Below are 23,390 nucleotides of genomic sequence, written 5' to 3'. Positions count from 1 at the left end.
AGTTTGCCAGGCCTCCTTCAACAGCACCTTCCATACTCCCTCTCCCTACCACCGAGAAGGACGAGGGCAACAGATCTTATTACTAGACATGTCAGATCTCAGACAGGAACCTGGCTCCATAAATGTGATAATGGGAACTGCAGATGCTGGAGAATCTAAGATAATAAAATGTGAGGCTGGATGAACACAGCAGGCCAAGCAGCATCTCAGGAGCACAAAAGCTGACGTTTCGGGCCTAGACCCTTCATCAGAGAGGGGGATGGGGTGAGGGTTCTGGAATAAATAGGGAGAGAGGGGGAGGCGGACCGAAGATGGAGAGAAAAGAAGATAGGTGGAGAGGAGAGTATAGGTGGGGAGGTAGGGAGGGGATAGGTCAGTCCAGAGAAGACGGACAGGTCAAGGAGGTGGGATGAGGTTAGTAGGTAGGAGATGGAGGTGCGGCTTGAGGTGGGAGGAAGGGATGGGTGAGAGGAAGAACAGGTTAGGGAGGCAGAGACAGGCTGGACTGGTTTTGGGATGCAGTGGGTGGAGGGGAAGAGCTGGGCTGGTTGTGTGGTGCATTGGGGGGAGGGGACGAACTGGGCTGGTTTTGGGATGCGGTGGGGGAAGGGGAGATTTTGAAGCTGGTGAAGTCCACATTGATACCATTGGGCTGCAGGGTTCCCAAGCGGAATATGAGTTACTCTTCCTGCAACCTTCGGGATACTGTATCCATTGTACCTGGTGTGGCTTCCTCTACATTGGGGAAACCAAGCGGAGGCTTGGGGACCGCTTTGCAGAACACCTCCGCTCGGTTCACAATAAACAACTGCACCTCCCAGTCACGAACCATTTCCACTCCCCCTCCCATTCTTTAGATGACATGTCCATCATGGGCCTCCTGCAGTGCCACAATGATGCCACCCGAAGGTTGCAGGAACAGCAACTCATATTCCGCTTGGGAACCCTGCAGCCCAATGGTATCAATGTGGAGTTCATTAGCTTCAAAATCTCCCCTTCCCCCACCGCATCCCAAAACCAGCCCAGTTCGTCCCCTCCCCCCACTGCACCACACAACCAGCCCAGCTCGTCCCCTCCACCCACTGAATCCCAAAACCAGTCCAGCCTGTCTCTGCCTCCCTAACCTGTTCTTCCTCTCACCCATCCCTTCCTCCCACCCCAAGCCGCACCTCCATCTCCTACCTACTAACCTCATCCCACCTCCTTGACCTGTCCGTCTTCCCTGGACTGACCTATCCCCTCCCTACCTCCCCACCTATACTCTCCTCTCCACCTATCTTCTTTTCTCTCTATCTTCGGTCCAGCTCCAGCTCCCCCTCCCTCCCTATTTATTCCAGAACCCTCAACCCATCCCCTCTCTGATGAAGGGTCTAGGCCCGAAACGTCAGCTTTTGTGCTCTTGAGATGCTGCTTGGCCTGCTGTGTTCATCCAGCCTCACATTTTATTATCCTGGCTCCATGGATCCCATTGTTACTTGTTTCGGTTTTTTGTCAGGTGGTCCCTCACTGTAACATAAGCATGCAATAATATAGATCTTGTCTGGACAACAATGTAGAAGTTTATGATAAAAGAAGTGAAAAGAAAGTAAAATAATCCACACTGTGTATTCATTACGCAAATTCAAAGATTTTAATCACAGTAAATTAAATCCATTAATCCTAAAGCAAATCTTTATAATTTGGGATAAAAGAAACAAAACAACTTTTGTAAAATACGCAAAACACTCCGGTGAGTTCCCAAAAACACCACTTGTATAATACTCATACTAGAATCCCTGTATCTAACACTTTAGTATTTTTTAATCACTTGGGGCTTCAAACTTTAGACTGGAAATGCAGATAACTCCAGGAAGAAGCTATCACACTCCTGAGGTTCCTGTCTAAGTATTTTTTTCAGCTCTTTACTCTAATACTACAGGCCTGGGATGAACACTAACTTTTCACTCCAAGGTAATCTAGTTTAATAAACCCTTCACTCCCTCCTTGGGAGCTCTGCTCTGCACAGCCATCCTATGCCCAGAGTCTTAACAGGAATAACACTGTCCAAAGTCTAAAGTGAAATCTGAATATTTCTCAGTTATGGGCATCTCCCTTAAGGTTATTTAAAAAGAATCCAGGCTCCAGAGCTCTATCAAACCTTTTTGCCTTGGTATTTACACCATACTAGATCACAAACAATCTAGACAAATAAGAAGTCTATTCGTGCACATAATCCATGCAATCTACAGCCAGGCTTTAAAAAACTGTTACAGAGTCCCCAAACAGAAACTGACCCTTTGGTCTAACTAGTCCAAGCCGAACATAATCCCAAACTAACAGTCCCACCTGCGTCCTCCTGGCCTGTATCTCTCCAAACCTTTCCTATTCATGTACATCCAAATGTCATCCACTGCTTCCTCAGGCAGTTCATTCCACACATGATCCACCTTCTCTGTATAAAAAAAATTGTCCCCCATGTCTTTTTAAATCTCTCTCCTCTCACCTTAAAAATGTGCCCCCAATCTTGAAATCCCCCGTCCTTGGGAAAGGACAACTACCATTAGCTCTGTCCTATACCTTCATTATTTTATAAACTTCTATCAGGTCACCTCCTTCACTGCTGCAGTGAAAAAAAGCCCCAACCTATCCAGCCTTTCCTTATAACTCAAACCTTATGTACCTGGCAACAACCTGGTAAATCCCTTCTGAACCCTCTTGAGCTTTATATTATGCTTCTTATAACCGGATGATCAGAACTGGACACAGTATTCCAGAAGAGACCTCACCAATGTCTTACAGCCTTGACATGACTTCCCAACTGCTATACTCAAAGGACTGAACAATTGAGACAAGCATGTCAAATGCCTTTTTAACGACCCTGCCTGTATGTGATGGAAACTTCAAAGAATAATGTACCTGCAATCCCAGATCCTCCGTTCTACGAGACTACTCAAGGCCTTACTATTACATGAATAAACCCCACACGTGTTTGTTGTACCAAAATGCAGTACCTCGCATTTATCTATTTATGAACTCCATTTGCCACTTTTCACCCCAATAACCTTTTTGATCCAGGTCCCTTTGTAATCTTAGAAAACCTTTTTCACTGTCTACTATGCCGCCAATTTTGGTATTGTCCACAAACTTACTAACCATGCCTTGCATATTCTCATCTAAACTATTTATATAAATGACAAACAAAAGAAGACCCAGAACCGATCCCTGTGGAACAATGCTGGTAACAGGCGTCGGGTCTGAAAAGCAACCCTCCACCATGACTTTCTGTCTCCTGCTGTTAAGCCATTAAGTATCTAATTGGCAAGCTCACCCTGAAACCCATGTGATTGAATTTTACGAATTAGTCTACCATGCAGAACCTTGTTAAAGACTTTACTAAAATCCAGGTAAACAACGTTTACAGCTCTACCATCATCAATCTTTTTGGTAACTTACTCAATCAAGTTTGTAACACAGTTTTCCTCACACAGAACCATGCTGTCTGCCTCTAATCAATTTTTGCCTCTCTAAATGTCCATAAATCCTGTCTTTTGTAATCACCTCCAACAATTTGCTCAAAACTGGTCAGATTCACAGGTTTATAGTTCCCTGATTTCTCTTTACAACCTTTCTCAAACAAAGTTACAACATTAGCCACCCTCCAGTCATCAGGCACCTCCCCTATAGTTGTAGATGATGCAATTATTTCTGCAAGGGGTCTCGCAATTTCCTTCCTTACTTCCCACAACTTTCGGCGATACATTAGACCAGGGCCTGGAGATTTAACCACCTTTATATTCTCTAAGACCTCACAAACTTCCTCTTCTGTAATGTGACAACATCAAAATTTATTTCTCTGCATTCTCTAGACTCCATTTCTTCCTCCACAGTAAAATCTGATGGGAAGTATTCGTTTATTATCTCTCCCATCTCATGGAGTTCAACACATTGACATGATCTTTAAGAGTCCCTACCCTCTCTCTAGTTACCCTTTTGTTTTTAATGCATTTGTCAAACGTCTTTGGATTATTTTTAACCTTATCTGACAATGCTATCTCGTATCCCCTTATTGCCTTCCTGATTTCATTCTTAAGAATGCCCCCACACTCTTTATATTGATTTATATTGATGAAGCAATTCAATTGAACTAAATTGTTAATATCTAAAATAAAATTCTCTTTTGTTCTTAAAAGAAGTTGCCACAGTTATAGAAATACTTAAAGATAATTATCTTCAGATAGACAGACCCACAAGTTACCACGTCAAAACCTTAAGTCCTAGTTTAACGGAACTAACGGTTGGAGGAACTGTGGGAGAAACACTGTTTCTGCTGGCAGCTGGTTTGATAAATTGTAGTCACTGGTTTAAAGTGTTATAAATGGCAAAAAGGGCTAGAAGGAAGATGTTAATTTTATGTCACGGGCTATTACATTCGGTAACTGACTGCCAAAAAAGTGGGCAAAGCAGATTTAATGGTAACTTTCTAACAAACATTAGACACGCACAATACTTGACAAAGGAACATATATTGGACAGTGGCGAGAGAGAAAGCAGGAGTCTAATTGGATGGCACATTCAGAGTCACAATGACTGTATTGTTATGGCTTAGCATTGGCATGTCCCAGTTAAACAGGCAAAATGTTCTTTCTCTGAAGTTATCTGTTGAAATTGTAAACATAGATAAATGAAGTTTATGTTTGAAAATTCCCTATTAGGTCAGTTGAGCAGATGGAATCCTCGTGGCTTTGACAGTCCCAGGAGGTCCTCCACTCCTTACCCTGGAGCTACAGAAAACTACGTTCAAGCCATCTGGGATGAGCTGGGAGTAGGGAAGAATGGCTACCTCAACAAGGAGGAATTGGAAACAGTCTGCAATAATATTGGCCTAATCGACCTCAAAGACAAAGTATGTCTGTTAATTGCGACTTTACTGTAATTCACTTTTATTGTAAATATGTGTTGGTGACAGTTCTTCCACGCTTTGGTACATTGGTGGCCTACAATATTTTCTATCTCTCATCAATTTCTTTGAGTTGCAAAGCTGTTTACACCAAAAGAGTGAGCAGCCAAATCATTCCCACAATCTAATAATAATTTCCTATATTCAACAATCAATTTGTTAGATAATGTGTGCAGAATTACTAATGATTTTTTTGTTGATTAGATATGGAAGGAAGGCTGCAGTGGTAATGTATATGAGTGGATGAATAATCTACAGTCACAGGTTAAAGTAATAAATACAAGAGTTCAAATTCCGCCATTGCAGATAGAAAAAATGTGAATTCTGTTTTAAAAAAATCTGCAACTGAAAGCCAGTTTAATGGCAACCGTGCGGCAGTGTTGATTGTCATAAAAATCTATTTCACGAATGCCCTGTAAGGAGGGAAATCTGTTGTCTTCACCTGGTCTGGTCTACATGTGCTCCATATCTACAGCAATGTGTTTGACTCTTTCATGCCCCCTGAAATGACCAAGTAAGCCAATTGGTTGTGTCAAACCAGTACAAAATCTGAACAAAGGGATGAAATTGCACAGATCAGCCAGCACTCCTACCTAACAGCACTTTAGACATTGCTACACACCAAGGATTGCAGCGTTTCAAGAAGGCAGCTCACTACCACCTACCCTAGAACATTTAACAGATGGGCAGTAAATGCTGAGATAAAATGTGTGAAGCTGGATGAACACAGCAGGCCAAGCAGCATCTCAGGAGCACAAAAGCTGTCGTTTCGGGCCTAGACCCTTCATCAGAGCCTCTGATGAAGGGTCTAGGCCCGAAACGTCAGCTTTTGTGCTCCTGAGATGCTGCTTGGCCTGCTGTGTTCATCCAGCTCCACACTTTGTTATCTTGGATTCTCCAGCATCTGCAGTTCCCATTATCTCTGAGTAAATGTTGAGCTAGCCAGCAATGCTTCTTCCCATGAATGAATAAAACAAAATAGCTCTGGTCTCAGAAGATTATAGGATTCATATAAGCCTTTCAGTGCTGATTTTTGATGCTTGTATGCACCAATTTAAATATGCAAGTTTGCCCACATCAGAATTGGAGCCAAAATTGAATGGAAGCTAACTGCTAAAAACTGAAATGTAACTATTGGGGAGAAATGTCAAAGAGCAGCCTTGAGTTCTGTGTTCAGAAGTATAATCGATCTTGATTCGACCTTACCACGAGTGGCAGAGGTCAGAGGCCGCTCTTAATCTGGCTTTCACATGGAGCCCAGTCACCCTCTTAAAACCAGCTCCAATCAGAGGAGAGGTCAATGACACTCTGATTTCCCCAGTGAGATACAGCTCTTTTATACATTCTGGGCAACAATAATTACATGCAAAATTGTCATTGGTCCCTCCCCCTTAATCTATACACCCAATCCTGTAAATACCTGATCAATGATGGAAACTCCAGTGGACAGCCCTAGGAACCCCGTGACCTCATGATGTTTACTAGGCATTCTCATCATCAGGTCTTGGGATCTGACAGCATATTCCATTAATTCACATTCCAAAGTTAATGATTATACTCCTTTTTCCAGGCACTTCCCAGACTTGCTTATCACTAAGGGCTGTTCGAATTCTGCTATTTGTGTTGTATTCGTTGCTATCCCTATCAAATTCTGTTAGTCACCTTATATTTCCCACTGTCCTAATCTTGACATACAAAAGGAGATTAGTTCTTATTAATTCCTGAAGATCCATAATATTAGTTCTAATATAAAGTTAGTTATATGTAAAGATATTTGACTACATTTACTGTTTGCATTCTTTAGCTAATGAGTTGTCTCTTTCAGCACTACCTCCTGGACCCCTCCATCCGCCTAGCACACCCTCTTATCCCTCACCACAGACCCAAGTTTGAGGTGGTTAATCTAAGGAGTATGACTGTGTCCTAAAACAGTGTCTGAGTAACTCTCCCCCTCCCTGATGTGTCACTGTGTTTGAAGCTCAAATTCCAGCTCATCAACACTGAGCTAGCTCAGCAATAGTAAGAACTGCCAATGTTGGAGTAGGAGATAACACTGCATGGAGCCGGAGGAACATAGCAGGCCAAGCAGCAGAGGAGCAGGAAAGCTGATGTTTCAGGTTGGGACCCTTCTTCAGGCCCTTTTCTGCTCTTGTTGCAGCTCTATTTTGCTTACTTAATTCTTAATTTGATTTTTTTTAAAAAAAGTCTTACTGGTCTTTTAGTTTGTAACCTGTAAATATTTCCTTCTCACCTTCAATCTGAAAGTAACCTACAATTGTCAAAATGGAACACATCACCAATCAATTGCTGTTTTCCTGTGAGTCTACTGTTTCTTTTGCGCTGGAGCCCTGATAAAATCATAGAATCCCTACAGAAAGGGGCCATTTGGCCCATTGAGTCTGCACTGACCCTCCAGAGACCACCCTTCCAGTCTCACTCCTCCCCACCCCACCCTATCCCCATACCCCTGCATGGGCATGACAGGGCAATTTCCTTTGGCACATCTACCTAAACTGCACATCTTTGGACTGTGGGAGGAAACCGGAGCACCTAGCAGAATCACACACAGACAAAGAGAGAACATGTGAACTCCACACAGTCACTGAAAGCTGGAGTGGAATCCAGGTCACTGGTGCTGAGAGGCAGCAGTGCTAGCCATTTGGCATCAAATTATCCTGTGAAAAAAGCTTTACAAACTGTCAACCACAAAAAAAGCAAACTGCACCTCTTCCCCTCCACACCGAATTCCCTGCCTCTGAACTCTTTATTCACTCTCTCCTACCTGACTGTGCACAGCTGTTAGTGTAGTGGTTTTATTGGAATGATGGTGAGATTAATGATGGTCAGCTGTTATCAATGGGTAAATTGTCCAGCAGCTCGTGGTGTGGAAAAATACCTTGCGACTTATCATAAGTTCCGATTCATCCGATGTCTTGTTCCTCCATTCCTCCATTTCTTCTTTCATCCTTATCGAATACAGAGACTGTTGGTCCCATCATTCACCCAGGTGCCCTGAGCTCTCACCTCCCTGTTATCAGTTTGCACATTCAGCAGCTTACTGGGAAAAAACATCATCAAGCTGGCAGATAAGGGGAAATGCTTAACTAGAAAAAAATAAATCTTTGCACCAGCAGATTCTCAATCAAAGCTTCATCTTTAATAAAATCATTTCAGTTTTACATTTGATTCTGCTCATTTTCTGGCTGATTGCTTAGGCTGAGCCAGACTCCACACAGCTGGTTTGCTACAGGGCCGATCTTTAGGCTCCATAGCCTAGCTTGTACTTTTCCTCAACATTCCTCCTACATGGCTACCTGGCCCAATCCTTACGCTTTTTGTATTATCAAAACCTTTAATCACGCATTAATTGCACATTTCTGCCTTTCTAATCTTGTTGTGATTAAGTTAGGGATTATTAACATGTTTAAAAGAAATCGAAGCACCTGGACGAATACATTAATAGGAAGGGGATGGAGGGATATAGATCCTGTAAGTGAAGACAGTTTTAGAAGGACAAAATGTAGCAGCACAGGCTTGGAGGGTTGAGGGCCTGTTCCAGTGCTGTTTTATTCTTTGTTCTTGTGCACAGCAATTAATCAGCAGAATGACACCTTAAGATTTCATGCTTTTTAACAGAAACAAATTTTGCAAATATTAAATTTAACCGGAGTGGTTATATGGCTATTTATATAGGGTTTAGACTGTGTCTGGTTTACTATTTGAAACAATTTAGCAAGGTGTATTTTATGAACAACGATTGAACAGTTCATTGCCGGTAAAACTTTTATCATCCAAACATACAAAAGTTATTGACAAGCAAAGTTATTGTGCAAAGATAGACTTTTATTCTCACATTCCAAGCTTAACATGAGGCAAATATGAATAATACTGCACAAATAGCAATTGTCATCATGCAAATTACACAGATTTCTTAACAATCTATCCCCCCCAGCACACTCATACATTAGTTACACTGTGGATCACCAAATAACATTAAAACTTCACAAGGGGTCATGATCTGTTTTGTGGTCCCCAAACTATTCTGAGTTACATATTGAAAACCTTGTAACAGCCTCTGCACCAACCGCTGGGCAGAACTAAATGTGAGTGATTATGTGACCAATGATGTAACTAATATAGTAACCCTTGAATGGTACAATGTTCATGGAATGTTGACTCCTGCAGCACAAATACATACATCAAAAGAAGTTGCATTTGCGCCCCCCTCAACAAAGAAGGTTGCTTTACCATAGCTTTGAAAATACAACAAGATCTTGTCATAAACTTCTAACAAGTATCTTTTTACAAACCACACAGATGATTAGTAGGGAAGTCAATGGCCTCGTGGTATTGTTGCTAGCCTGTTAATCCAGAGACCCAGATAATGTTCTGGGAAGGGTCTAGGCCCGAAACGTCAGCTTTTGTGCTCCTCTGATGCTGCTTGGCCTGCTGTGTTCATCCAGCCCCACACTTTGATATAACAAACTTTACACCTTACGTTGCACAGAAGGTTATTGATGAAGCACTTTGTTATCTTGGATTCTCCAGCATCTGCAGTTCCCATCATTTCTAATGTTCTGGGAACCCAGGTTTAAATCCTGCTGTGGCAGACGGTAGAATTTGAATCCAATAATAAAAAATCTGGAATTAAGAATCTACTGGACCATGAAACCTTTGTTGATTGTAGGAAAAATCCATTTGGTTCACTAATGGTCTTCAGGGAAAAAAATCTGCCATCCTTACCTGGTCTGGCCTACATGTGACTCCAGACCCATGGCAATGTGGTTGACTCCCAATTGCCCTCTAAAATGGCCCAGCAAGCCACTCAGTTGTACCAATCATGACAAAGTCTCAAAGATATAAAACTGGGCAGATCACCAGACTTCGACCTAGGCACTGGAAAAGACATTCGCAGAAACAGCCCTGTTAACCCTGCAAAGTCCTCCTCACTAACATCTGGGGGCTAATGCCAAAATTGGGAGAGCTGTCTTACAGACTGGTGAAACAACAGCCTGACATAGTCATACTCACGGGATCACACCTTACAAACAATGTCCCAGACACCACAATAGCCATCCCTGGATATGTCCTGTCCCACCGGCAGGACAGACCCAGCAGAGGTGGTGGCACAGTGGTATACAGTCAGGAGGGTGTTGTTCTAGGAGTTCTCAACTTTGACTCCGGGTCCTATGACCCCTCATGGCTTAAGGTTAAACATGGCCAAGAAAACCTCCTGCTGATTACCATGCACCATTCTCCATCAGTTGATAAATTGATACCTGTCTGTGTTGAATAGCACTTGGAGGAAAAACTTGGCGCTGAGGATGGCAAGGACATGTTGGGGATTTCAATGTCCACCACCAAGACTACTTCAACAGCAGTGTTACTGATTGAGCTAGTTGGGTCCATGTGGTGTGGCGCTAGCATTGTGCTAAATAGGACAGGCTTTGAACATATCTAGCATCTCAAGACCGGGCATCCATGAGGCGCTGTGGGCAATTGAGCAGCAGAATTGTACTCGATGTGCAACCTCATGGTTCAGCATCTCCCCCATTCAACCATTAATATCAAGGCAGGGGATATACCCTGGATAAATGGAGAGTGCAGGAGGGCATGCTAGGAGCAGCACCAGGCATCAATTGTACGTTTCTGCCTTTGTAATCTCGTTATGATTAAGTTAGGGATTATCAACATGTTTAAAAGAAATCTAAACACCTGGATGAATACATTAATAGGAAGGGGATAGAGAAATATGGATCCCGTAACTGAAGACACTTTTAGTATAGAAGAACAAAATGTGGCAACACAGGCTTGGATGGCCAAAGGGCCTGTTCCTGTACTGTTTTGTTGTTTGTTCTTGTACACAGCAATTAATCAACAGAATGACACCTTAAGATTTCATGCTTTTAAGTAGAGACAAACTTCACAAATATTAAATTTAACCAGATGAGTTGTCAACCTGGGGAAGCCACTAAACAGGACTACTTACAGGCTAAATAACATAAGCAGCTAAGCAACCAATGAATCAGCTCTAAGCTCTACAGTCCTGCCATATCCAGTTGTGAATGGAGGGAGGGCCTCCACAACTCATTGGAGGGAGGAGGCTGCACAAGTATTTCCCACCCTCAATGATGGAAGAGCCCAGATGATCAGTGCAAAAGTTAAGGCTGAAGCTTCGGCAGCAATCTTCAGCCGGAAGTGCCGAGTGGGTGATCCATCTTTGCCTCCTCCAGTGGTTCCCAGCATTACAGATTCAGCCAATTCGATTCACACCATGTGATATCAAGAAATGGTTCAAGGCACTGGATACTGTACATGCTACAGGGCCTGACAATGTTCCAGAAATAGCACTGAAGACTTGTGCTCCAGAACTTGCCACTCCCCTAGTCAAGCTGTTCCCATACAGTTACAACACTGGTATCTATCTGATAATGTGGAAAATTGCCCAAGTTTGCCCTGTACATAAAAAGCAGGATAAATCCAATCACCGCCCCATCCGTCTGCCCTCAATCATCATTAAAATGATGGAAGGTGTCATTAACAGTGCTATAAATCCGTAATGACCTGCTCAGTGATGCCCAGTTTGGGTTCTGCCAGGGCCACTCAGCTCCTGATCTCATTACAGCCTTGGTTCAAACATGGACAAAAGAGCTGAATTCCAGGGGTGAGGCAAAAGTAACAGCCCTTGAACTTAAGGCTGCATTCGACCAAGTGCGGCATCATGGAGCCCTAGCCAAACTGGAACCAATGGGTATCTGGGGCAAACTTGCCGGTGGTTGGAGTCATACCTGACAGATAGGAAGATGGTTGTGGTTGTTGGAGGTCAATCATCTCAGCTCCAGGGCATCTCTGCAGGAGTTCCTCAGGGTAATGCCCCAGGTCCAAACATCTTCAATGCTTCATCAGTGACCTTCTGTGCATCATAAGGTGAGAAGTGGGGATGTTCGCTGATGATTTCAAAATGTTCAGCACCATTCATAACTCCTCAGATATGGAAGCAGTCCATATTTAAATGCAACAAGATCTGGACATGATCCAGGTTTGGGCTGATGAGTGGCAAGTAACATTCGTGCCACACAAATACCAGGCTATGACCATCTCCAATAAGAGACAATCTAACCACCATCCCTTGACATTCAATAGTGTTTACCATCACTGAATCTCCTACTATCAACATCTTGAGGGTTACTATTGACCAGACACTCAAATGCAGTGGCTACAACAGCAGCCCAGCAGCTAGGAATACTGCAGCGATTAACTCACCTCCTGACTCCACAAAGCCTGTCCACATCTACAAGGCACATGTCAGGAGTGTGATGGAATACTCACTCAGTTGCCTGGATGAGTGCAGCCCCAACAACACTCAAGAAGCTTGACACTATCCAGGACAAAGCAGCCTGCTTGATTGACACTGCATTCATAAGCATCTGCTCCCTCCACCACCAATGCCCAGTAGCAGCAGAGTGTGCTATCTTAAAGATGCACTATGGATATTCACCAAAGATCCTCAGACAACACCTTCCAGACCATGACCACTTCCATTTAGAAGGACAAGGGCAGCAGGTGCATATGAACACCATCACTTTCAAGTCCCCATATTCCCATGTAAGCCGCTCACCTTCCTGACTTGGAAATATATCGTCATTCCTTCACTGTCACTGGGTCAATATCCTGGAATTCCCTCCCTAATGGCATTATGGGTCAACCCACAGCAGGTGGACTGCAGTAGTTCAAGAAGGCAGGTCACCATCACCTCCTCAAGGGCAACTAGGGACGGGCAATAAATGCTGGCCAGCCGGCGATGCACACATCCCGCAAAATGAATAAATTTTAAATGCATGCTTGCATGAATTATATTTACAAAGCTATGAAACAATAACTCAAAACCAAAGTTAGTACATTTAACAAACAGGATTAAGAGTGTGTAAACATCATAGCATTAGCATCATTAAATGTTTGCATTTTTCTTATAACACAGTATGGAGCTGGAGGAACACAGCAGGCCAGGCAGCATCAGAGGAAAGCTGACATTTCGGGTTGGGACCCTTCTTCAGAAAAAAGTTGTGTTCCTCCAGCTCACACCTTATTTTCTCTGACTCCAGCATCTGCAGTTCTTGCTGTCTCTGAATTTTTCTTGTGTTTTCTTAACTCTGCAAGGAGTGTGCAGTTACATCAACAGCCAGTTGTCATTTTTCTGTCAGCTGTAGGCATAGTTCCATCTTTAAGTGCATTTTCTGAATTCAAATATGGTAAATTTTCAGTTTTAGTAAACAATGTCAAAATGGCTTATTTGAGTGTTCATAATTCATCTTTCTTTCAATCAAAATTCCATTTGTCTATTTCAAGAATGTTTTTAGGATGCTTCTTATATTGAAATAAACATGTTTTGTATTCCTGTTGCCTCTTGTCTTGAATGGTTTTGAGATCTTTCACCTTCTCCAGACTCCATTCCAAGAGTGCGTTATTTATTTATCTCCAAGCGATGTTAATGGTCTCATTGTTCTGGACTTTCATCTTTGTTTCCAATGCTTTCAGTCTTCCATGCAATTCACGGACCACATCTTTTCCTTCCTCTTGGGGTTTTCTTCTTACTCTTTTCTTCTGTTGATACAAAACATGCCTTTGATGGGTCCTTTAAGTTTGCTATGAAAGGCATGTATAACTGACTGACAACCAGCTTTAAAACTGTCATATTTAATTACTTCATCCATTAATGGTTTTGTTTTCACACCAAACCTGCAATAATGGAATTTTGCTCTCTTTAGCTGCTTTGGATATCTGGATCTTTCCTTCCACAATGCACATCTGTCTTGATCTCCAAATTGCATTAGAGTTCAAATTTTCATGAGTTCATCAATCTTCACTTTTAATTCTGCAATCAATCAACCAGATTTTTCAATTTATCTTCAATTCCTTCTATTGTTCAAGCATTTTTCACAGAGATTTGTGATTTTTGAAGTTCATCAAGCTTAAACTGAAGACCTAACTATATTAAATTCGCTGCTACAAGTTTGTCATTGAAACATTTTAAGCCCTCATACAACTATATTACTTCCTGCGACTTATACTGAAGTGTTCTCGACCATTTGTGTTTTTCATTAGCAAATTTGTCTTGGATGTGAGAATGTTGATATTCCACATTTTGGTTTTTCCTTTAATTTCTAATTAAAGCTTCTTACAATTGGCTATAGTAACTGTGGGGAGTTTGACAAGATTTGCATGATCAAGCAACTGCTGCAGCTTAGTCATCACCAGGTTACCATCTATGCTGGCCAAATGATTATCCAATATATAATCTACCCCTTCCAATTGATAAACCTGGAACAATTCCAAGAGTAACAATTCCATTCATAAATCTCTTTGTGGCTTAAATGAAACAAAGAACTGTGGTTTCTGGAAATCTGAACCTAAAGCAGGAATTGCTGGAGAGATTCAGCAGGTCTGGCAGCATCTGTGGGAAGAAAGCAATGTTTCAAGTCTGGTGATATATCATCAGATCCAGACTTGCAACGTTAACTCTCGCTTTCTCTCCAGAGATGCTGCCAGACCTGCTGAATCTCTCAGTTCGTCAGTGAACAACACCTTTAAAGTATTATCGTTAATCCTACTCTGCCACAGGAACTGCCTACTGCAAAACATGACACTTGGATCATTATAATCTTTCCTCTGAAGTGCAAGAAACTTGGGAGGGCATTTTTCGTTTAATTGTGGACCTCACTTCTAATTATATGTGTATGGGTTGAATGTAAGCCCTCTAATTAATATTATAATCAAGGTTGGAAGGGTGCACTGATTCCCTTTTAGTTCCACTACTCTATTGGTCATAAATTATAAATTTAACCAGAGTGGTGACTTGGCAAATTATGTTTCTGATTTTGTACAATCACAGTTCAGCCAAGTTTCTTTCATCAACAAAGAATAACCAGTTTGTTGCAAATACAATATAAACAAACGTGAAGATTATCAGATTTTGCAAATAATAAGGGAAAATAAACACAGTGGGCACCACTGACTGAGCAAAATGTCTTGAAAATATTTGTGGTATAAATTTAGTTTTGCTTTCAACTGTCCACCTTGTTCATCCTTGAACAATTCCTTTATACATTACAATAAAAGGACCAGCTCACAAGGTATGGCACCATCCTCCGGAATTAGTTTTGATTTTCTGTAGGAATCCTAACTATCCTTTTGAGACTAGATTCTGTGGAAATGCTTCCATTAGGTTTCTTTAACAACCTCTGTGGACACGTCAGCACCTTGTGCTGCATTTTTGGGTATACCTAGACTGTTTTTTGTTTTGTGCAGCTCGTTCTAAGCTAAAATATAAGATGACTTTTAAATGACAAAGCTCTGTCAGGGCCATTGTAGATTTTTTCCCCTAAATTCTCCAGCCTTTCTGCTCCTCAGAATTTCAACTTGAGCTCAAGCATTCTGCATAGTGAACAATGAAGTTAATATTTTATCTGCTTAGATATAGGCCTAAGTAAGAACAATTTCTTTGGCTGTTCGACTCAGTGAGGCATAGCCTACTCAAGAACGTATCTGTAACAACCTCTATCTGTTATCAAAATAAAATGCTTGCTTCTGACCGCGGAGAGAAGATACTGAAGTTTGAAACCGCACACTAACAGATTAAGAACAATGTCTTCCTCACCGTTATCAGACTTGAACGGATGTCTCATATCTTAGAGCTGATCTTTCCCTCCATCCTCTGTAGCTGTAATGCCATGTTCTTCATTCTGTTCTATTATTCTGATGTACTAATGTAAGGTATGATTTGTTTGGTTAGAATGCAAAATGGTACTTTTCACCATATCCTGATACATGTGACAATAATAAATCAAATAAACTAACAAAAAAACCTTCTGACCAAGGTTCCATCCTGAATTACTTGTTGTGGCAATGTGACAAACGATAGCATAGTTTGAAGAGTAATGCAAAGAAACAATTTTACACTCAAAATAGCTTTTAATTCTGCAACCTATACTAATAAATGATAATTACTCAGTTAAAAATAAATAGTTCATTTTTGACTATCAACTCTGATCTTGCAAACACAGTCTGCCTTTTAATTGTAATTAACTTAAAGCTTATTTGCATTGTATTTAAGTCGGGGTTGCCAATCAGTGTCTCAATCAGATGTTTTCATTTTTTCTGTGGTCAGATCTGAACCAGATTTTTGCAAAACCATGTTTTTCAAATCTTTCAAGCTTCAGTAAACTGTATTCTTTTGACAACTTGCATTTATAAAGTACCTTTCACAACCTCAGAATCTACCAAAGCACTTTTAAAGTCAATGAAGTATATTAGAATCATTGTCAGAAAATGAACAACTGCAGATGCCGGAAATCTGAAACAAAAACAGAAATTACTGGAGAAACTCAGTAGATCTGGTAGCATCTGTGGTGAGAAAGCAGAGCTAATGTTTCAGCTCCAGCGAAGAGCCTGAAGAAGAATCACTGAACCCGAAATGTTAAATCTGCTTTCTCTGCACAGATGCTGTCAGATCTGCTGAGGTTTCTGCAGCAATTTCTGTTTTTGTTTGAATTATTGTCACTGCTGTAATAGGACATATTTACTCTTTCAAAGAGCAATGTGATGAAATTGGAAGTTTTGTTCTTGTTTTGGCAATCGTGATTGATGGATAAATTTTGACTGTGATAACTCACTGCTGTTCATTTGGTTGGTGGTGTGGTACTCATAACAACAACCTGAGAGAGCCGGTATTGCCTTGGGTTACAGTCACATCCAATATATGGTAATTCAGTTACTTTTAGCATAACTGTACTGGAGCCCCATGTTAATTCCTACTTGTTTATTGCACATACCCTTGGCCCACATTGGTCCTTTGCCCTACTGATTTGCAATTTGAATTATTCCTTTGAGCACAAATATCTCCAATTTTAACACCCCCATCTCATCATACTCCTTGAGCCTTCTCCGTCTGTTTGGTACCGTCTTGTTCGTTGGGTGCCCAAATCCTCCCACCCCCAAGCCCTCTCATGAATCCTCTCCTTCTCACCATGACTTCTCTTCTCTTTCCATTTTATTCTATATGGCAGGGTCTTCACAAAATGATCTGATTCTTTAGAAATCCCCCACTCTCAGCAAGGTCACTTGTTGTAATTGTTGGCCAAAGCTTGCTTTAACCCCCGAGGTGCGCACAGCTCTACTTTGAAGAAGAGTGAGAATTATGGGCAATGAGGGATGGACTATAAATGCTGGCCAACCAGTGACGCTCACATCCTACGAATGAATCAAAAAATTTTCTACAGTGTCCAATCTTTATTTATCCTCAACCAAGACCCAAAATTAATTTACTTATTATAACATTGTTATTTGTGGGAGCTTACTGAGTGCAAATTGATTGCGATGTTACCTACATTACAGCAGCGACTGCATTTCATAAGTACTCTTTGGCTTCAAAATGCCCTGACATTGTAAAACACGCTATATAAATGCAGAACATTCTTTCTTATTTACTTATTTCTGGCTTGGTTGGTGAAATTATTGGTGTAAAGCCTTTTCTCTATATGTTTGAAATGCTGTGAACCTTTTTTTCCCACAGGAAGTTGATGATCTGTTCAGAAAGCTGGATAAAGATGTTGATGGAAAAGTGAGCTGCAATGAGTTTCTTCTTGGCTTATTTTGGCATGGATCTGCTGCTTCAATCCCTTCCACACCCTGCAAGCAGAAATATCATCTCCATCAGGTTAGGTCACATTGAGTTAACCTTTTCTTAATCATTACTTAATGCATACTGTCAAGCTTGATTCCCTTTCCTTCTTCTTTTCAACTGGTTCATCCATTGTTCTTCCAACACATAGTTGCAGATCTGGGCAGCTTCATTCTATCCACTAATCACCATCCCTGTTGCTTCTTCCTACATTTCCCATTGTTCACACTATCTTCTCCACCTTCCTACAATTACAATTCCCACATCCTATGCTACTATTGACCCAATGCTCTGTCTTTCCTTCTCATTAATCTTCTCTTGTACTGTCTGCCCTAACTCCTCATCACCCCATCACTTATCCTGCATCATCTCTTCACTGCTCCCATGCCATCGCCCTTGCATTGCTTAAACTCTCCCTTACTTCTCTCTTCTGATATCTTACCATCACCAAAACTGAAAATATTGCTCTCAAGCACTCATCTAAAATGCTAAGTTCCCTCGTTCTTCTGGAGGCCTCATTGTTTCTTGGTATTATAAGAACATTGAGCTGTAAAGGAAACACATCCAGAGTTTACAGAAGATTGACCAGTGTCATAAAAAGGAATTGGGGGAGCGTTGAAACAGTTCCTCAAGTGGAACAGGAACAGAGGGTCTTAGACCCTGCTGGATGAATGACATAAGCCAAAGCAGGCAGTTTCTGAATTGGTGCTGTACCAGATGATTTGGACAGCAGAGAAGTTGACCAATTGAGCAGTGGATCTGTGACAAATAGAACTTGTTTGTACCAATTTTTTACTGAAGAATTTCAGGAATAAGGAGTGGTAAATACGGTTGCCAGACAGGAAACTTCAGTAACTGTATTAGTTGCACGAATAATCAATTATTTTCTCTCTCAGAACTTTAAGGAGAACAGATGCAGAACAGCTACTCCATCCTTGATGTCCAGCACTGTTGGTTTGCAGTTGTTTTCTGGTCTTGATGATGGCACTGGTCATGCAACACCAGAACAAATAATCAGCATGTGGCAAGAAGGAGGAATTAAAAACAGTCAGCAGATATTGGAGGTGAGACTGAGCACTTGTTGAGAGTACTGGTGAATGTGTTGTGTTCTGGCTGAATTAAAACAAGGTCCAATTTGCTTTCTCAAGTAGACATAAAAGATTCCATGGCACTATTTTAAAGAACAGGGGCGATCTTCCTGGTCTTCTTATTGATGATCATCATTTGACCAACATCACCGATCCAGATTACCTGGCCATTACCTGAGGATAATAGAGTACCTGGTTATTTCTGGGACTGCAATGTGTGCAAATTGGCTTCTCTGTTTTCTATATTACCATAGTGACAATACTTAGAAACAATGAAAGGTGCCATACGATACAAATGTTTCAAGTTTCATTTAAGGAATTCCTTTCCCTTTTCCTTCAAAAGAAAGCAAATCAAACTTCTGGTAGTTATTAAATTAATATATTTTAAACATTTTTAATTGTATTATTTCTGAGCTAAGCTTGCTTTGTAAATGGTAAGTATCTGCTATGCCTTTAGTATGTTTCTTTTAAAGTTTTTTTTCTTCTTATTTCATTTATCCAGAATTGGTTGTGAACTGTTTTTTAATTTTCTTTTAATGAGTGGGTGATTATTTCTGATTTCCTACTGAAAAGGAGGAGGAAAGAACCCGATTATTCAGAAATCAGTGCCTGTAGTTGTTTATCATACAAAAATGGAGCTAACTTAGTAAAGAAACTTGAAAAGTTGTCAGGCATCCAATGCAAAAGGTATGTCCATGGGATTTGAAAAATTAGCCTGTCCGTGTAAGTGAGGATTTTGATGGCTTTTCTAAACTCATGTTAGCCGGATCCAATTTGGGACAGAATAGATCTGTGATAATGTAGAATCTTGCAGCATAGAAAGATGTAACCAACCAGTTCTGCTCTTTCCATAGTGCCCTGAAAATGTTTTCTTTTTAATCACAAAAGGTCCTCTTTTGAAAGCTAGTACTGACTTCTGGTGTAGCTCTGCTTTGGTAAAGATGTCAGCACTAGCTACGTTAGCTTCATTTCAGTTGGTGTTGAAATTTTGAGTTAATACTGATTTTTTTACCTAAAGATCCGATTCAACATGAGAGGAACACATCCTCTTTTGTAGGTCAGTAGATTTATTTAATGCTATTTTTGAACGATTGCATCAAACAATAGGACACATAAGAGGATTTATTTTCAAATGGTTTAAATCAATTCAGTTTATCTCCTGGGATTTCTATATTCATACAGCTGCACTCCCACATTTGTCTATTCCTCTGCTAATCCCTCACTGCCTCCTTCTGCTCCCACACCTTTACTCTTTACCACTCCCTGCAAGTGAGGGAACAGCATAAAGAGTGGGTAGGAGGCAGTTTGGAAGCTGGGCAGTGAGCAGAGGGCTCAGTGTAATTTAGTGTATACCAAACAGCAGAGCGATGCTGACATCTGGTTCCAGATGCACATCGATGACTGATAGCAGCACTCACTTCCTGCCCTGGTGTGCTGTCATGAGATGCAGAGTTTATGCATTTGGGCACAAATAAGGATTGAGAATTTGAAGGAGGGAGCAAAACAGAGTTAACTTGCAGATAATAAAATGTGAGGCTGGATGAACACAGCAGGCCAAGCAGCATCTCAGGAGCAGCATCTGCAGTTCCCATTATCTCTTAACTTGCAGATATATTGTTTTTAACACTGTTTGTAAAATGGTATTTTCAGCAATTGGGAAGGGTGTTGGAATGGCCAAGGGCAGATTGTGTTCAAGAGGTGCCGAAACCAAATGTCACCAGCACCACAATTGCTGTTAATTTTGATTGCAATCTGTTGGAGCTTCTTGCAGTTTCATTGTGTTCAGTCATTTCAGTTACGTGCTGTTTATTAATTCAATAATTGGCACTCAGTACTTGCAAATGATGACCAGGATGAGACTATAAGATGCAAGGGCAAATGTAGGCTACCTTGCATCTGCTTTGTCACTCAGTGGCTAATCTGATAATCCTCACCCCCACTTTCCTGCTTCTTCCCATAATCATCGCGTTTCCTCTATCTGATTTCTGATGAAAGGACACTGGACTTGATACATTAACTCTGTTTTTCTCTCTGTAAATGTCGCCAGACCTGCTGAGTTTCTCCAGCACTTAATGTTATGGATTTTTAGCATCCACAGTTCTTCTTGGTGTTTATTTTATTACTCTCAATTCATTTACCGATTAAAAATCTGTCTGTCTCAGCCTTGAATATACTGATTGACCAATGCTCTACACCACTTTGTGGTAAAAAGTTTCACAAATTTCATGGCTTGTTTTTTTTGCCTTTCTTTTCACAGACTGGATTTTCTTGTTTCTTTATTTTTTCTCATTGTATTCAGACTTCATATCCAAATGTTTGCACTTCATCCAGGCACAACATTTGTTTATTTACTTCATCCATTATCATTTCCTTTGTCTGTTGTACCATGAAACCTTTTTGCCAATTAATCTCTCCAATCTTCTTTTGTTACAAGAAACAGAAATTACTGGAGAAACTCAGTAGATCTGGCAGAATCTGTGGAGACAAATCAGAGTCAATCCTTAGACACCAGTGATTCTTCTTCAGAAACCCCCCCTTCCATCTTCCCCCACTGCCTACACTATTCCTTACACTTGCTTAAAATCTACTGTATGTCTGTCCTTCCTCAGTTCTGACCAAACTGATTGACCTGAAAATTAATTGTTTGTCTCCACAGATGCTGCCAGACCCGCTGAGTATTTCCAGCATTTTTTGTTTTCATTTCCGTGTTAAGTCCTGTAGTTTTTATGCACTGTGCTTCATGGCAGGTCACAGAAACATTGCATTGCTCCAGAGGAGATATTCAGCCCAATCATAGAATCCCTACAGTGCAAAAGGACACCATTTGGCCCACAGACTCTCTGAAGATCATCTGACCCAAATCCAGCCCCCCACCTTATTCCAGTAACCCTGCATTTCCTCTGGCTAATACAACTAGCCCGCACACCTGTAGACACTGTGGGCAGTTTAACATGACCCATCCACCTAAGCTGTACATCTTTGGACTATGGGAGGAAACTGGATCATTCGATGGAAACCCCTGCAGACACATGGAGAACATGCTAACTCCACACAGACAGTCACCCAAGGATGAATTTGAACCCAGGTCCCTGTCACTGTGAGGCAGCAGTGCTTTCCACTGAGCTACTGTGCTACCCAGTGTGTCTGCACCAGCTATCTAAATGATTAGTTCATTTATTTCAATTGTTCTGCCTTTACCATGTAATCCTGCGCATTCTCCATTTTAAGATCTTATGGAAAGGGAAAAGGCCATCTAACCACTTCAGTTGCCATACTCCGACTAGTTAATTGTAGGATAATATTGATATGGGAACATAGAAACAAAAATAAACATTGAGCCCCCCAACTATATTCTGAAATTCAATTAAAACGTAGATAGTCTGTAAATCAATTTTTCCTCTTAAGTTTATTAACCATCTTTAAATCTATTTACAGCTTTGGTTCTGTAGCCCTGAATATCCATGTCCAACCAAGATCTATCAGGATAATGAAACAAAGAACTGAAGATTTGATAGGTTTTTAACACAAACACAATCAGTTTTCAAATTTCCATTTGAGCTAGCCTCAACCAAATTTTGAGGGGGAATAAGTTCTGGATTTCTAATACCAGTTGAGCAAAGAAGTATTTTTTGACATAACTCTTCAATAGCCTTGTTTTGAATGTCCAGAAGAAACATTTTCCCTTGATCTATTCTGATACATCTGCCTATCATCCTAAACACCTTTCCTAAGCCATCCCTGATTCTTCTATATTTCATGGGAATACAAATCACTACGACTTGTCCTCACAATTGAATCCTTTTAGTCTCAGTGTTACTCTGCATAACCTGAACTCACTGTTTGGACTGGAATGCGATCATGTAAAGATATCCTTCCTAGTCTGCCATGGTCATGTGACCTCCACCATTAGGAGCTGAAACTGTAACAGGCATAAGTTCACTTCAATAGAGACTTCACGTTGAACACAGTCCTGCGTTGCACGCAGAAAACATGGTATCAGGAGTAACACGGAGCTCAATGCTGCATAGCTACCAACAAGGAGATCCAACTGTGTGCAGAGCTGTGAGCTGGCACTAAAATAAACAAAAAGTAGAAAGCAAGGAAGCTAGCCACAATTAAACACTGGTTGTGAGAAAATGGCTGCAACTTGTCTCTCATCAGTTCCTATACAAATGACAGGGGATATTATACAAAACATGGGCTTTTTTCATGCAAAACAGCAGAATTATGAAATTGCAACACATTTGTTGACCAAGACAGAACAGTTATGAGTCATTGTACTCTTATCACTGCTGGGTAGAGACTGTTTCGAAATATATTACTACGTCTCTCAGAAGAACAGAAAAATAACAGTAGAAACTTTCGAAGCTTTGAAGTTAAGCTTTGAGCCCGAAGTAATTGTTACATATGAATGGTACATTTCAGAATTAGGAACCAAAGTGAAAAAGAGTTCGTTGATCAATATGTAACATGACTAACTCAGCTCGAAGAAGCCTGTGAATTTGTGTAGTGAAAGCATGATCTAATTAGGAGAGGATTTAGTCATAAGGAATCTTGCAATGAGAACCTGTCTACTGAGAGAGGAAAAACTTATACTTGGAAGGGCAGTTGATATATGCAGATGTGCTGTATTATTAAATGAGTAGCTAGTGTATTTTCATGGTATATCAGATTTTGCATTATGGTAATA

General features: G+C 41.0%; 1 protein-coding gene across 1 annotated transcript in view; it reads left to right on the top strand.

Annotated features, from left to right (window-relative positions):
- The window catches only part of ninl (ninein-like), a 133,621-nt gene that overhangs the window by 45,413 nt on the left and 64,818 nt on the right, over positions 1-23,390 (top strand). Inside the window, exons 6-8 of the mRNA XM_048536820.2 lie at positions 4,692-4,882; positions 17,505-17,648; positions 18,509-18,676. Of these exons, the coding sequence (XP_048392777.2) occupies positions 4,692-4,882; positions 17,505-17,648; positions 18,509-18,676 (503 nt within the window). The remainder of the gene's footprint in view (positions 1-4,691; positions 4,883-17,504; positions 17,649-18,508; positions 18,677-23,390) is intronic.

Source organism: Stegostoma tigrinum, chromosome 9 (assembly GCF_030684315.1).
Source record: "Stegostoma tigrinum isolate sSteTig4 chromosome 9, sSteTig4.hap1, whole genome shotgun sequence".
Lineage (NCBI taxonomy): Eukaryota > Metazoa > Chordata > Chondrichthyes > Orectolobiformes > Stegostomatidae > Stegostoma > Stegostoma tigrinum.
The sequence above is the reverse complement of the archived record's forward strand: the minus strand, read 5'-3'. Positions and strand labels throughout refer to the sequence as shown.